This window comes from Urocitellus parryii, chromosome 9 (genome assembly GCF_045843805.1).
Source record: "Urocitellus parryii isolate mUroPar1 chromosome 9, mUroPar1.hap1, whole genome shotgun sequence".
Lineage (NCBI taxonomy): Eukaryota > Metazoa > Chordata > Mammalia > Rodentia > Sciuridae > Urocitellus > Urocitellus parryii.
Window position 1 is genome coordinate 52,045,718 of NC_135539.1, and position 14,033 is coordinate 52,059,750.

General features: G+C 35.1%; 1 protein-coding gene across 1 annotated transcript in view; it reads right to left on the reverse strand.

The window, feature by feature from the left end:
* The window catches only part of Kif5b (kinesin family member 5B), a 43,826-nt gene extending 30,074 nt beyond the window's left edge, over positions 1-13,752 (reverse strand). The window contains exons 1-2 of the mRNA XM_026405164.2: positions 13,154-13,752; positions 6,178-6,265 (exon numbers count right to left, since the gene is read on the reverse strand). Of these exons, the coding sequence (XP_026260949.1) occupies positions 6,178-6,265; positions 13,154-13,279 (214 nt within the window). The 5' untranslated portion in view covers positions 13,280-13,752. The remainder of the gene's footprint in view (positions 1-6,177; positions 6,266-13,153) is intronic.
* Between the last annotated feature and the right edge of the window lie 281 nt (positions 13,753-14,033).

The following is a 14,033-nucleotide window of genomic DNA, read 5'->3' on the forward strand; positions in this document are numbered from 1 at the left end:
AACAGCAGATGGTGACAGGAAAAACTAAAGCAGTAAGCAAGTGAATCCTTGTTTTTATTATTTCTAAAAGGAAAAGGAAACAAACTCCCAACATCAGACACATGTAACTAGACAAAAGATTTACTACAGAAGCTAATGAGAAAAAGAAGGCATCAGTACTCAATTCCCCAGAAGATTTAAATTTTATTTTTTTTTAGAGAGAAAGAGATAGAGAGAGGTAGAGAGAGAGAATTTTAATATTTATTTTTTAATTATCAGAGGGCACAACATCTTTGTTTGTATGTGGTGCTGAGGATCGAACCCAGGCCGCACGCATGCCAGGCGAGCGCACTACCGCTTGAGCAACATCCCCAGCCCAGATTTAAAAATTTTAAGAGACTCCAAACATTTGAAACTTTCCTTCAAAATTGGTTTTATTTTTAAGATGGGGCACAAAATCATCTCACAAAGCACATTTATGATAGATGGGATTGCGACACCTTTGTCAGTAATTCTTCAGAAAAGATTATTTAGGAAATAAACCTTTTAGACCCATTCCAATTCACCTCCTTTATATAAAACTATTCTCAATAGGTCTATGCCACATTCCCTGCTTGAGATGTTTTAATCGATTACATAAAACTTAAGCATAAAATTTTGTTAGAACTTTAAAAGGTACTTTCATGAGATGATCTTGCTATTACCATGATAGGTATTAAGTAAATATCTGTAGGTGAATATCCATTATCATAGTATATTTATGCTATATGAAACTACATAGCATACGAGAAGTCCAGAGATAACAAATGATATTTTAAGCATATCTTTAAAAGTTTTATGATTCTAGAGATTGACACTGAAATATTTGTTTAGTGTCCACTATGATCTAGGCTTTGCTCAGGGAATAGGAGATATAATGATTGATTAGGTGATTTTTAGACCTGTCATATGTACTAAATGAGTATTTTAATCAATTAGAAGCATATAGTAGTCTTTTGTTATCCAAGAAGGGTGATTACAGGGCCTTCTACAGGTAACCAAAATGCTCACTCAGTCTTCCATAAAATGAGATAGTATTTTGCATTTAACCTATGCACATCCTCTCATATACTTTAAATCATATCTAGATTACTCATAATACTTAATCCAATGGAAATGCTATATAAATAGATATTATATTTTATTGTTCAGGAAATATATAAATCTGTATATATTTAGCACAGACATAATTTTTCAAATATTTTTTATCTGAGGTTGGTGGATGCAGAACCTAAGAATACTGAGGGTCGACTATAATATGTTTTCCTCTATCTTCAAATCTCAACCTGTTTTCTACAGCAATTTTACCCTAAGCATTTAATTATAAAAATTTAAAATTTAAATGTGTAAAAATCTGAATTTTACACTGAACAATCCTATTATCAAATACTCTACCACCAACATTTTATATTTTTACTGCTTCTATTAATCACATATTTATCCACTCCTCTAATAATTTAAAAGTAAAATGCAGACATCAATACACTTCAGTATATTTTCACTTAGATATTTCACCATGCATATACACTTCTAACTAGAATTCAGTATTTTACATTTTTCCTTAGGTGTGTATATTTTAAAGTATACAAATAATACTCAACTATTTGAAATTCTAGGGAACACAAAACTGTAATCAGATAAAATTAGGTACTTTTAAATTTCATATGGTTCAACTTCAAAGTCATAGTATAAATGTTTGCTATTTCTGCACATGCAATGGTTTGGTCCAGGGGTCATCTCTCTGGTTGGAAGGCACCATTCTCTTCTCCTTAGTCTTTGTGTATCCTTTAAGACACACTTCTGTCTGCAGAGACATAATCTTAATCCCTGTACTATATTCTCAAGAAGCACAAGAGATAAAATCATATGTAGCAGACTACATGTGGAAAAATCAGAAGTGGCAGGTAGTCCAGGTAGCTATGGCAGGAAACAAAGAAATCTCTGAAGGTTTGGTGTTATACATGGCATTGTATGAACAACTACTTAATATAGGGGCAACAAATTCAACGGACTTACTCAGATTCAGAATTCAAAAGAGAATACAAGTGGATAAGTCTTGTTCAAAAGAAGCAATTCTACTAATGAATTTACAAAAAGATAACAGCCCCATACATAATAATGTTATAGTTGTACAGATATTTATGAACTGATGCAAACACGATGAAATGTCACTGACAGGGACCCAGAGAGTACTATCTGTTTTCAACTCATTTCTGGCAACTTACCTGTCAAATCAACATCTCAGGAGAAATTCAAACTGGCCCATGATAATGCTGATCTTGCCCACCAACAGCTTCTGTGTCCTTCATCTAACTGATTTATCAATGATTGTACCAAGTTCAATTGGCCTTATATTTAATTGATTTCCTATCTTCCCACTTCTCTAGGCACCCACACCATCTTTTTCCTTAAATCTCTCTGCATATGTATGTATGTATGTTTTTGTGGTAGTAGGGGTTAAACCCAGGGGCACTCTACCACTGACGTATATACCTAGCTCTTTTTATTTATTTGTACTTTTTAAATGTTTTTTATTAGTGCAGTATAGTTATACAAAATAGGTGGGTTCATTTTGACATAATTATACATTCATAGAATATAATTCACTATATTTTAGAACTCAGTACTTCCCCTTTCAGAGTCCCACTAAGTAGCCAGGGCTGGCCTTGAATTTGTGATCCTCCTTCCTCACCCTCTCAAGCTGCTGGTATTACAGGCATGTGCCACTGTGTCCAGTTAAACCTCTGTTTAGTGGTAAATGTCACATTCACATCCTTAGCCAAGACAAGTCCTACTAGCTACCACATTCAGGCTCCCCTAAAATGGTAGAGACGACGAGGTGAAGACAAAAGGAAGTCATAGCCAGGTGACACTGTACTAATATAAATTACAAAGTTGGCATATAAAAGGAAGAAAGATAATGACAGAAACTTTCTATCCCAACACTTGTCGGGCATCTAATTTTGCAGAGTGCAAATATACAGGTACAGTCTCAGTAAATTGAATTAACAATTTTTTCTCAGAAGATAGAGGAAACAGTAGCTGATATCTGTTGTGTAAGAACTTATAGTATCTCCTATTTTGCAGAAGAGAAAATGAAAGATTAGGTAACTCATCAAAAGTCACACAGCTAAAAAGCAACAAGAGCTTAGACTTCAATGTAGGTCTGTCTGATAATAAATTCTATGTTCTTAACCGTACTGCAAAAGAGAACTATTATCCTGAACTCAGTTCCAAACAGTAAAATAGAAAAATGTCAAAGGAACTAAAAATTTAAAATGAGGGAAATTTCAGGAAATAAATTATCTTTGTTTTAGGATTGCAAACAGTAATAAAATAGAACGAAAGTAGTACATGTACCCTAGATATCAGGACAACATATTTCAAAGCATTCTGAGAATGGTAGGTATGAGTCTATTATTTAAAAGACTATATATAATCAAGAATTTACAAAAGACAAAAAAAAATCACTAAAACAGTATGTGAAAGGTAAACACCCAGGATAAATCTTATAAAAGCAAAAAAACAAAAAACAAAACAAAACAAAACAAAAAACCCTAAAGCCCAAAAATGAGCTTTGGAAGCAATACCCAGAAAAAAATAATTAATGAACAAATAAACTTGCACTGCTTAAGAAAGAGGATGTTAACTGATTCCAAAACAGAGATGTTCCTATTTTATCACTATCTTCCAGGAAGATGATCCTCAAAACAAAACCAGAATAAATTGGAAAGAATTGATGTGTGGGTAGGATGACAGGAAAAAAGGTTTTAAATGAGCCCAAATTTCTAGTTACAAAGATAATTAATTCCAGGGATAAAAATCTCTCAGTTACTGCAGGTAAATTTTAAAAGTCAAGAGAGAACAAAGGTTACAGGATATGAATAACTTTCGAATGTTATACTCATTACCAAAAAGGAAAAAAATAATAGATTATGGGAACTATAAACAAGTATACCAAAATTTCATAAGGAAAAAATATGATCAAACTAACTTAATTTCTTGTTTGATTTTACATTCAGTTGGTACTGTGGGGGAAATACCAGAGTCATGGAACACAATTTCACAGAAAGAACCAAATTTTTCATTATCTTTTTGTAGGTATCTTGACAATGAACCAGATTGCACAGGTGACAGGCTCTGAAGTTGGCTGAATACCACCAAGCAGTGTGATTTAATTAAAAGCCAGCATTTTCTAGTTTTCAGAAAATTGGTCTAAGGACCACAATCCACTAAGCATTTACAGATGATTTAAAATAATATTTTTTAAACTTTGATGTCCTAGACACCATAAATGACTTAACAAATATGCTAACAGTCCTAACTTGGTAGAGTTACTAGAGTAAGACAAATATCAAAACAACACTAAAATATGATCAGGAGCTAAAATGAACAAAATGGAACCTATTCTTTAAAGGCCTGCACTGTGGTGTACAAGTCTAGAATGGGGTTTAAACTGGCTGTAACTCATGTGAAAAAGATCTGAACATTTAAATTGCCCACAGCTCAAGGAACAATCATGTCCTTGTATTTAAAAAGCTAATAAGAGCTGGACACAGTGGCACATACCTATGATTCCAGTGGCTCAGAAGGCCAAAGGGAAATAGATTATGAGTTCAAAACCAGCCTCAGCAACTTAGTGAGACCCTGTCTCAAAAAATAAAAAGGGTTGGGGATGTGGCTCAGTGGTTAAGTGCCCCTGGGTTCAATCCCTTGTACAAAAAAAAAAACAAAACAAAAAACTAATCTTTTAGAAAAGTGGAAAATTTCAAGAAACACATGATGCATTAGAATTCTAAACAGTTATAAAACAGATGTTTAGAATTCTAAACAGTAATAAAACAGAACAAAAGTAGTAGATACGTTACTTTAGACATCAGGACATAAGACATCACAAAGAATGTAGTAATTATGTTCAATAATAGATCCATTTGGAAAATTATCTGATGCTCACATCATAAGATGACACTACCTATACCTCTTTTTTCTAGTCACAAGTTAATTCCCTCTCCTCTTATAAAGATTTCAACACCCAGTTTACTGTCTCTCACCAATACCACTCCTGTTGCAATTCTTGGTGATCTCAGTGTCCATATAGAAGATGACTCACTAAAACACCCTGGCCTCTAAGATACTAATTTTTCTATGATCTAGTCCTTAACTAATACCACTACCCTCTCCTAATCCATCCATTTCACGTCTTTCCTTAAACCTCCCCCCTCTCTTCCCCATTGTTTGTGATGACTTTGCTTCTTATATCACAGACAATATGGTATTAATATGAAAAGATTGTCTACATTTTCCATCACATCTATAAACTCACTTCTATCCACAAACTCCACTTCTTCTCATGTTACTACTTACTGTCTGTGCTCCTACTTAATCTAACCTTTTATACCAAATCCCAACCTCTAATTTGAGTAAATGCCACAAGAAAAAAGAGATTTTTTGCTTCAATCTAAGAGCCCCTTTTAACACTACAGGTGTCAAAAAAATGAAATGAATTGTATCATAAATAGCTAATTAACTGTAGGATTCCTTTGAAAAAGGTACTTTTATAGTAACTGGAAAATAAGCAATCAACTCAGCATCCTTTCAAATCTAGAATTCTATGATTTTAGAAAATATAAAATTGGGACATATTCTAGTATAAGGTAACAGTATTAACTGGACTGTGCATGCTTTTCTCACCCTTGGCAAATGCTGTTAAGTTTCTCAAAGGTTTCTCTGCTGACTACAAAAGTTTGGGAGAAGGAATAACAATGAAACTAAAGAAAGATAAATGCCATTTTCTACTGTTTTTTTGAAATTTGTCTAGCCATTTTGTTTTCATTTTCATGCTGTTCTATTTTTAGAATTGCTACCTTGGAAACTTCTAGTTTCTAACAGAAATACATCTTTCAAGAACAAGTATGTAAGATAATTCTTAGAACACCCTTGAATAAGAGAATGAGATCATGGTATTTGAGCATTATAGAGTATTTACTAATTAAATAGTAATTTATTATTTAAAATTTTTATTCTGCAACTAATTTAAAAGAAAGGGGCATTATAATGAAAAAGCAAATGTTGTGTAAATGTGAAAAAATCACAAACAAATTTTATTTACTGCTTGGACTATAATAAGTAAACTGCATACATCAAGTTAAATATATTTACCTTTAACAATCTTCTTTGCACAATCATTGTACACTTGCTCTTGAGATGTACTTGACTGGAACACCCGATCAAATGCATAAGGTTTGGACTGAAAAACAGAAAAGCATTTCAATTACACCAATAAAATGGTGAGAGCATATTTCTAAGCTCCCTTAAAGATGTCATCATATATTTAACCTTCAAAGTAACATACACAGTATGCATCATTTCATGTTATTTATCTTAAGTAGAAGGGATCTTAAATGGTTCCCCCATGTACAAATCCATTAGAATAATCTCTATGAAAACAAGAATTTCTGTTTTAGTCTTTGTTATGTTCCTAGGGCCCAGTCCAGTAATTACAATTAGCACTACTATGGTAGCCAGTCAGATACTGCTGATTTTTTTTTTTTAATATCTACTCTGGCAAGCATTGTGTCTCTATTTTCAATGCTTAATATGGTTTTGTAGATAAGGAAACTAGGACTTTCAAAGTCCTAGTTACTTACAAAAATTGTTAATGAGAAAACTAAATTTGAATTCAAATACTTCCATTAATTTTGTTAGTAAAACAATTATACTAAAATCAGGCCTCTTTCTACTACTCTACTCAGCTTTTCAGTTTACTGCAACAGCTTTTGAAGCACTGTTTCATTTAACATATATTTATGGAATGTGAGATGCCACCAAAGAATGATGACCAAGATGATACTCTCTTTACTTTAGTGGAGATTAAGTAATAGTGGGGCAGACTAGTTAGACTATTAACTGACTAGAATTCTGACTCATGCAGCTGGGTACTTTCACAGTTCTAAGAGAATACAGGAGAACTTGAATTTAGGAGAGAGTAGGAAAATGTCAGGAAAACACTCTTAGAAAAGAGATGTTTAAGAATCTAAGAATAAGTAGCACCTAGCTCACTGTCACCCTCTTCAACAACAATCAGGAAGGGGTGGAGGTTAGTGAAGGATAGTAGTGTAGGAATTAAGAATAGATGCTTTAAGATTCTAAAGCAGAAAGGAGCTTATAGCATTCAAGAAACCAAAGGAAGTAGAAAAGAATCACAATATAGTATCCAGGTAAATCAAAGAAAAAAAATATAGCCCTGAGGCCAAGACAAAACTGAAAAGTATAAGGTTGCAATAGGTTAAAAAAAAAAAAAAAAAAAGAACAGAAGAAGGGAAGAAACCAAATAGAACAGAAAATTTGGCCGTGGTCTACTTTATTCGCTTATATTTTTAAAAGATGGGCAGACATGAATAAGTATAAACACTAGCAGGAACAATCAAATAATCTAGTAGGGAGAGTGAGTATCTAAAGATGAGAGAAAGAGGACAGGAGGTTCTGGGTATTTGCAACCATTTGCCTGTCCTCAGTTTCTTCTAAAGGAAAAGTAGCTGGGCCCTAACAGACAAAACAATTATGACCCCAGAAAAAACAACATTATAGAATACTTTCTAGGTCTTAGTTGGAAAAGATCTACTTTTTCAGAAATTATCTTATAGTCCTCTCCCCAAACCTTGGAAAACAGTTAAAATGAAGCAGACACTCCCTAAAGAGCTATCCAAAGTCATTCCTAATTCCCTTTTGCCTTGCTACCTCCCATTGGAAACCTGAAGGCCAGCTAGCCTAGTCTCCTTGCAACTAGTGGTCACATGACCTAATTCTGGATATTCTGAAATGGTCATTTGCTGAGAGGTCTCTGAGAAGTGTGTTGTTTTCCTGATAAAAGGGACCATTTCAGCTGAAACTGCTCTTTTTCCTTCCTATAATGAATCACTGGAACTGTAGCATCCATCTTGGAAACATGACAAATATTATGATGAAAATTCAACAGTTATGAATGACAAGAATTTAACAGAACAGGGTTCTAGAAATAGGAGTTAAGGGCCCGTTCTTAGACTTTTGTTATGTGAGAGAAATAACCTCCTATGTATTGAAGCCACTACTGTTTGTTTTCCCTGTACTTCTAAAAGCATTCCTCATAAATACATTAAGATGACCTCACTTTGTCATCAATTTTAAAATGGCATCAATGTCTGATTATTCTTTAGCTATAACATAGATGAAAGTATCTTTTGCTAAGGTGCTACTGAAACATTAATATTCAATTCCACAGTTATGGTTAATTAAAAAACACAATCAAATATAAAAGACATATTCATGGTAAATAACACTGAAAACATATAAAATTAAAAGTGTATTCACTCCCAGCAGCTCAGGAGGCTGAGATAGGAGGATCATGAGTTCAAAGCTAGTCTCAGCAACAGCAAGGCACTAAGCAACTCAGTGAGACAGTCTCTAAATAAAATACAAAACAGAGCTGAGGATATGGCTCAGAGATTGAGTGCCTGAGTTCAATCACCAGTACCAAAAAAAAGAATATTCACCACCCAGAGATAAACCATGCAAATAGTTTTTCTATATAAAAAGAAAACAATCTTTCCTCTTTATTTATCCAGAAAACACTTAATGATTATAAAATATCAGATATTATGGATAAATAACACAATTTTATAAATGATATTTAATTATACAATAGACTGTAGAGTTCAAAAAGTAATAAAGGATAAGGCTGGGTAGAGCTTGATTATCAACAGAAGTTATATACTAAGAATATTAATGAATAGAAAATGAATAAGTTAATGAATAGAAAATCGGGAAAACTATGAAGTATCCCTTCAAAAATAATAAAACCTTATTAAAATAAACATTTAAAACAGAAAGAATAATATTACTCGGCTTAATATCATAACTCAATTTTTATATCAATCAAAAATAGTGGTCCTAAACCATTTACAAAGAGATATGCTAGAAATGATGGGTAACAGTAAAGCCTGCCTTAAAAGAACTTCATGCAATTATTTACTTTATTAGCATCTCGAAGCAAATATGCAAAACTACGACTACAACCTTATTAAAATAATATAAATGGCAATGACTAAGTTGCTGAGGCTGGCCTCAAATCTGTGATGCTCCTATCTCAGCCTAGTCCCTAGTTGTTGGGATTACTGCCATAGGCCACCGCACCAGAATAAATGTCAATGATTAAAAGATAAAGCACAAATATAAAAATAAATAAGTTGAAAGAGAGTGATTTATATAATTAATTGTTAAACAAAAAAATCAACTTAAATGCTTAGCATTAAGTTGACGAGTAATCTTCTTGACTGCAAAACTTAATTATAGTTTTAGTAAGCAAGGTGAATGTTTTGATTAAAGATCTAGTTGAAAAGTTATTAATTGACCCTGGCTTCCTGGGTTGAAATCAAGACTGTGAAACAAAATTTATTTGTAATGGTGTATAATTAAGGCATCTAAATTTTTCAAATAGATTAAACAAAGAAAAATAATTATCCAAACAGCTATATTTTTAAAACCTGGTTTTTAGACTTGAAATATACATGATGCAGCCTATAATTCTATGTATCTTCAAAATTACTCAGTATTACAAACCTCAAGTCATAAGATGCATTCATATCTGACTTAGGCTTCAGGAGGAAAAATGAAAAAGAACAAGTTTATCTGAACTAGAACTCATACCTCAGATTTCTTAAATGAAGTGAGCCTGTTTTGAGTCTAAAACAGACCAGACTGAATACCAAATTTGGTTTTGAAGCACATCCCCTAAGATTTTTCTGTATCAGACAATGACTTTGGGTTAACATTCCACAATTATAAAGGTAAGTGATGATGGTTCCCTCTTGCGATTTTCATACAAAGTAAACCATCAAATCACGCCCAAATCATTGATGACTTAAAAAGGGAAATCATATTTTGCTTTAGGCAAGGAAATGGGCAAGATGATCTAATTAGTATTCTTTTTCTAATTTCAATGAACTACAACAGGTGGTTTTGGGTTCTAGCCAACTTCTATAGTATACCACATAAGAAACTACAATTAGCAATGATTTAATCATGCAAATGAGCATAAGCAGGCACAGAAGTTTTTCTATTGATTTTGTTTTTAGTGTTTTTCAGCAAGCTCATTTGAACTTCCTGTTTTGTGGGTAAGTTCTCTAATTTAAAACAAACTGATTATATTTGTATCATTTTAAAATTTCCATAAAAATCATTCATTTCATTCAATGTAATATTTATAGCACTTCACTAAGCATTTAAATTGCTAATAAATTAAAAGCTGTACAACACAAAGAAAAACACCATAAAATCAAAAGGCTTGCCTGCCATGGGGTAATATTATGTTAAAGTCACTGCTTCCTTGTGTAACAGAATGATATTTACACAAAGTATTAAAAAAAATTAAACTTAGAAGAAAACCAGAATCCTTAAAAATTATTTTCTCCATGAGCACTGTTTATGCTTACAATTCCGTAACATCATAAGCCAAAATACATGTTTTAAATTTTTTAAAATATTTTTTAGTTGTAGACAGATACAATACCTTTATTTTATTTATTTGTGGGTTTTTTTTTTTTTTTTAAATATGATGCTGAGGATCGAACCCAGTGCCTCACACATGCATGGCAAACACTTTACCAACTGAGCTACAACCCCAGCCCACATGTTTAAATTTTTATGTAATGTTTACATACATGTCAAAACTGATCAAACTGCATACTTCAAATATGTGCATTTTATCATACTTCAATTTTATCAATAAGGCGATGAAAAAAATTTTAACTTGAGAACTATTCAGATGTTTTTAAATCACATTTAAGATAAATAAAATAAACCAGGAGATGAATCTCTGGAGATTTTCTAATTTTGTTCCTTCCAGTTGCCCTATGATTGATTGAAAAAACTGAACAAAATACACAATTTTCACATAATAAATGTACCTATTATATGCAAGAAAGCAGTTCCTGAAAATAATGAACTACCCATTCCCTTACACTTTTTAAGGCTATGTAACCGAATCATAATGTATTTTCCCTTATACTTTCTAAAAAGACCAACAAAAGGCTCACAAGTTTATCTAAAGGTGAACAAAATGCTTATTACTGATTCATAAACAAAACACCTATCCTTTACTTCTAATATTTTCATTTATTCCTACTTTGAAAGAAACATAAATTTTCCAAAGGAAATGGCCTAGAATAATGTTTGGTTCCTATGGTAATTATTTGGTTTCTTTTAAGTCTTTCTTCATATTTTAAGTCATATTTGAGCAAAAAAGTTTACTTTCTAACCTAATCATAATAATTTTGTGAGTCCTAGATTTTAGCATTCCAACAAACACAATTCTTATACTCATAGGTTTGTTTAAAAACAAAAGTCTGAAGAGGCAATACAAGTGGGAAAGAAAAAATAGCTATGTTAAGTAAAGCATTGCTGAGTAATCACAAAAACTTAAGAAACTGGTAGCCTCAAGTTTGACAACTAATCCAGGAGTCTCATGCATCCACTCATTCCATGTCAATGCCATGGAAAATATATCCTCCTAAAGGAAAAGGATCACTGTGCTTAACTTCTCCGCCTTGCTATGATGTCATTTATAGCTAGAGTTTTTCTTGCAGACTTGTTAACAAAGAACTGGCTTGACAGTTTTCACACAGCAGCAGTTTGCAGTTATTAGTGACCTAATGATTTTTCTTTTTTTCCCTCAAAAGCCTATTAAGAGGATAAGTTAACACATTCATTTTCTAAAGTTGAACTTTGGAAACCTTCACATTAAAATTCCAAACAAATTCAGTCCTGTTTTCTACATTAATACTTTCAAGTCATCAATGTCTCATCTCCTGTGACCTCTCTGTTCTATTTCCAAATTAAACAGCACAAACAATACACTAAATAAAAAAATGCATTAGAGGAAACAATGTACTAACATATTACAATTGTATACCCTGATAACAATGTAGGAAAAAAAAAGTACTACCACATGACATTACCAAAATAGATGAATTTAATTTTTAGTCATAGTTCACTGTATTGTATGCAATATCTTATTCACATTTAATCTACTAGAACTAAAAATGCTACTTTCTCAGATCTCAAAAAATCCTCACTTCTGGTCTTCCTAAATGATAGTCAAAACTAATTGTTCTACCCGAGGAAAGAACAATGGTTTATTATCTCTGGGATTACCAAAATCAATTTTCTTCAACGTGGACCTTAACTGTATAAATATGAATCCAACAATGGTCAATTGTTACTTTTAAAAAATATCTTTATTTTGTTTATTTTTATGTGATGCTTAGGATTGAACCCAGTGCCTCATATGTGCAAGGCAAGCCCTCTACCACTTAGCCACAACCCCAGCCCTCAACTGTTACTTTTTATAAATTTGTTTTTATTAGTACTTTCTGTCTGATACAGTGGTAACACTTTTTCCTAAACTGCTACCCCATAAAACCGAGTAAATTTGAGAGTCTGAATTTTTCTGACTCTCAAATCTTAATCTGCTTAAATCTACCATAAAATTAAATTGATAATTCCGATTTTAAGGAAGACGATTTCTTTTTACCGTCCTCGATTTTTCACAGTAACTGTTTAAATGAAAAGTCATTCATCTCTCAAAAGATAGGTAGGTGAACATTTGAGACAGGTACGTTAGCTTTCCAAAACTAGTTTTATACTAAGCATCGTAAGAGTTAAGATACATTAGGGCTGGTTTCATGGCTCAATGCTTTAGTTAAACTCGGAATTAATATTACACATTTAATGAATGGTAAATGAGACGGGGGGCATAATCCAAGATACCAACAGCATCAGCAACAGTAGGAGCACAAACACTGGCAAAAGTGCCCTAAGCTCGAGGGTTCCCCCAGAGCCCCAGGTGGGGGAGTGTCCCAGGCTGAGCCTAGGCGCCTCCCATCTCCCCGCGCAGAGGACCCGGGTGGGGACGATCCAGGAATGCCACTGGACTCAACTGAACAGTTTCCACGACTGAGTGATTTGAACCTGCGAAAACCCGCAGGAAAGTGTTCGGGACACCAGTGTTCCCTCTCGATTCTGCACCCCGCCACGTCCCTGAACTCCCAGCCCAGTCAGGCTCCAAGAAGCCGCACGAGAGGTGGGGGCGGGGGTCACTCACCGCGATCATGACCGTGTCTTCTCCCTGAAACTTGGCGATATACTTGTCGCCGCGGTTCACCTCAGACTCGTTGAGAGGTCTGAAGCGACACATTACTTTGATGTTGCACTCGGCTGGGTCCGCCATCTTCCTTGCAGCCCGGGCCAGAGGCCGGGAGCCACTCCCCGCCTCTCAGTCTTGGAGGGAGCGGCCTGACCTGAGGGTCCGGGGTCGCAAGGGACTTGAGAGTCAGCCGTCCGCCGCGCCGCGCCGCGCCGCGCTTCCCCAGGTAGGGGCGGCCGGGGAGCCGGGACTCTAGAAGCCGGCGCCCGCAGCCCTGGCCCCGAGGCTCACTTCCGATCCATCATGGCAGCCATGGCGGCGGCTGTACCCGGTAGACCGGCGGCTGCTCCTTCAGCGTCTCCCTCGCGGGGCTGGGCAGGCTCCTGGAACTGGGGAGATGCTGGGGCCCTAGAAAGTGGCCCTCTCCTTTCTCCCGATAACGAGCAAGTCGGGCCCACCTGTCCGCCCGCGCGGCTGTCCACTTGCCGGCTATACTGCCGGCTGACGCCCGATCCCTAGAGGCCACAGACCGGCGACTGGGCGCCGGGCAGGGTGGCGCTGAGGGGAGGACTGCGCAGGCGCGGTGGCCCGGCCGTCCAGACAACCAATCCCCGCTCGCTTCGCGCCGGCGGCTCAGCTGCCACTCCGGGCGGGGGTCGCAGATTCAAGATCTCTGGAAGTTCAGCGCAGAAATTCCTTTACAATCAGCGGCGGCTGTGTGCGACCAATCCGACCCGCCGCCGAATTCTTTAGACTCTCTCAGCCAACTTTTCTTTGGGAGAGAAGGAGTTTAACTATTAATGTTTTAGTTTAAATACATTTCCAGATCCCTATAAGG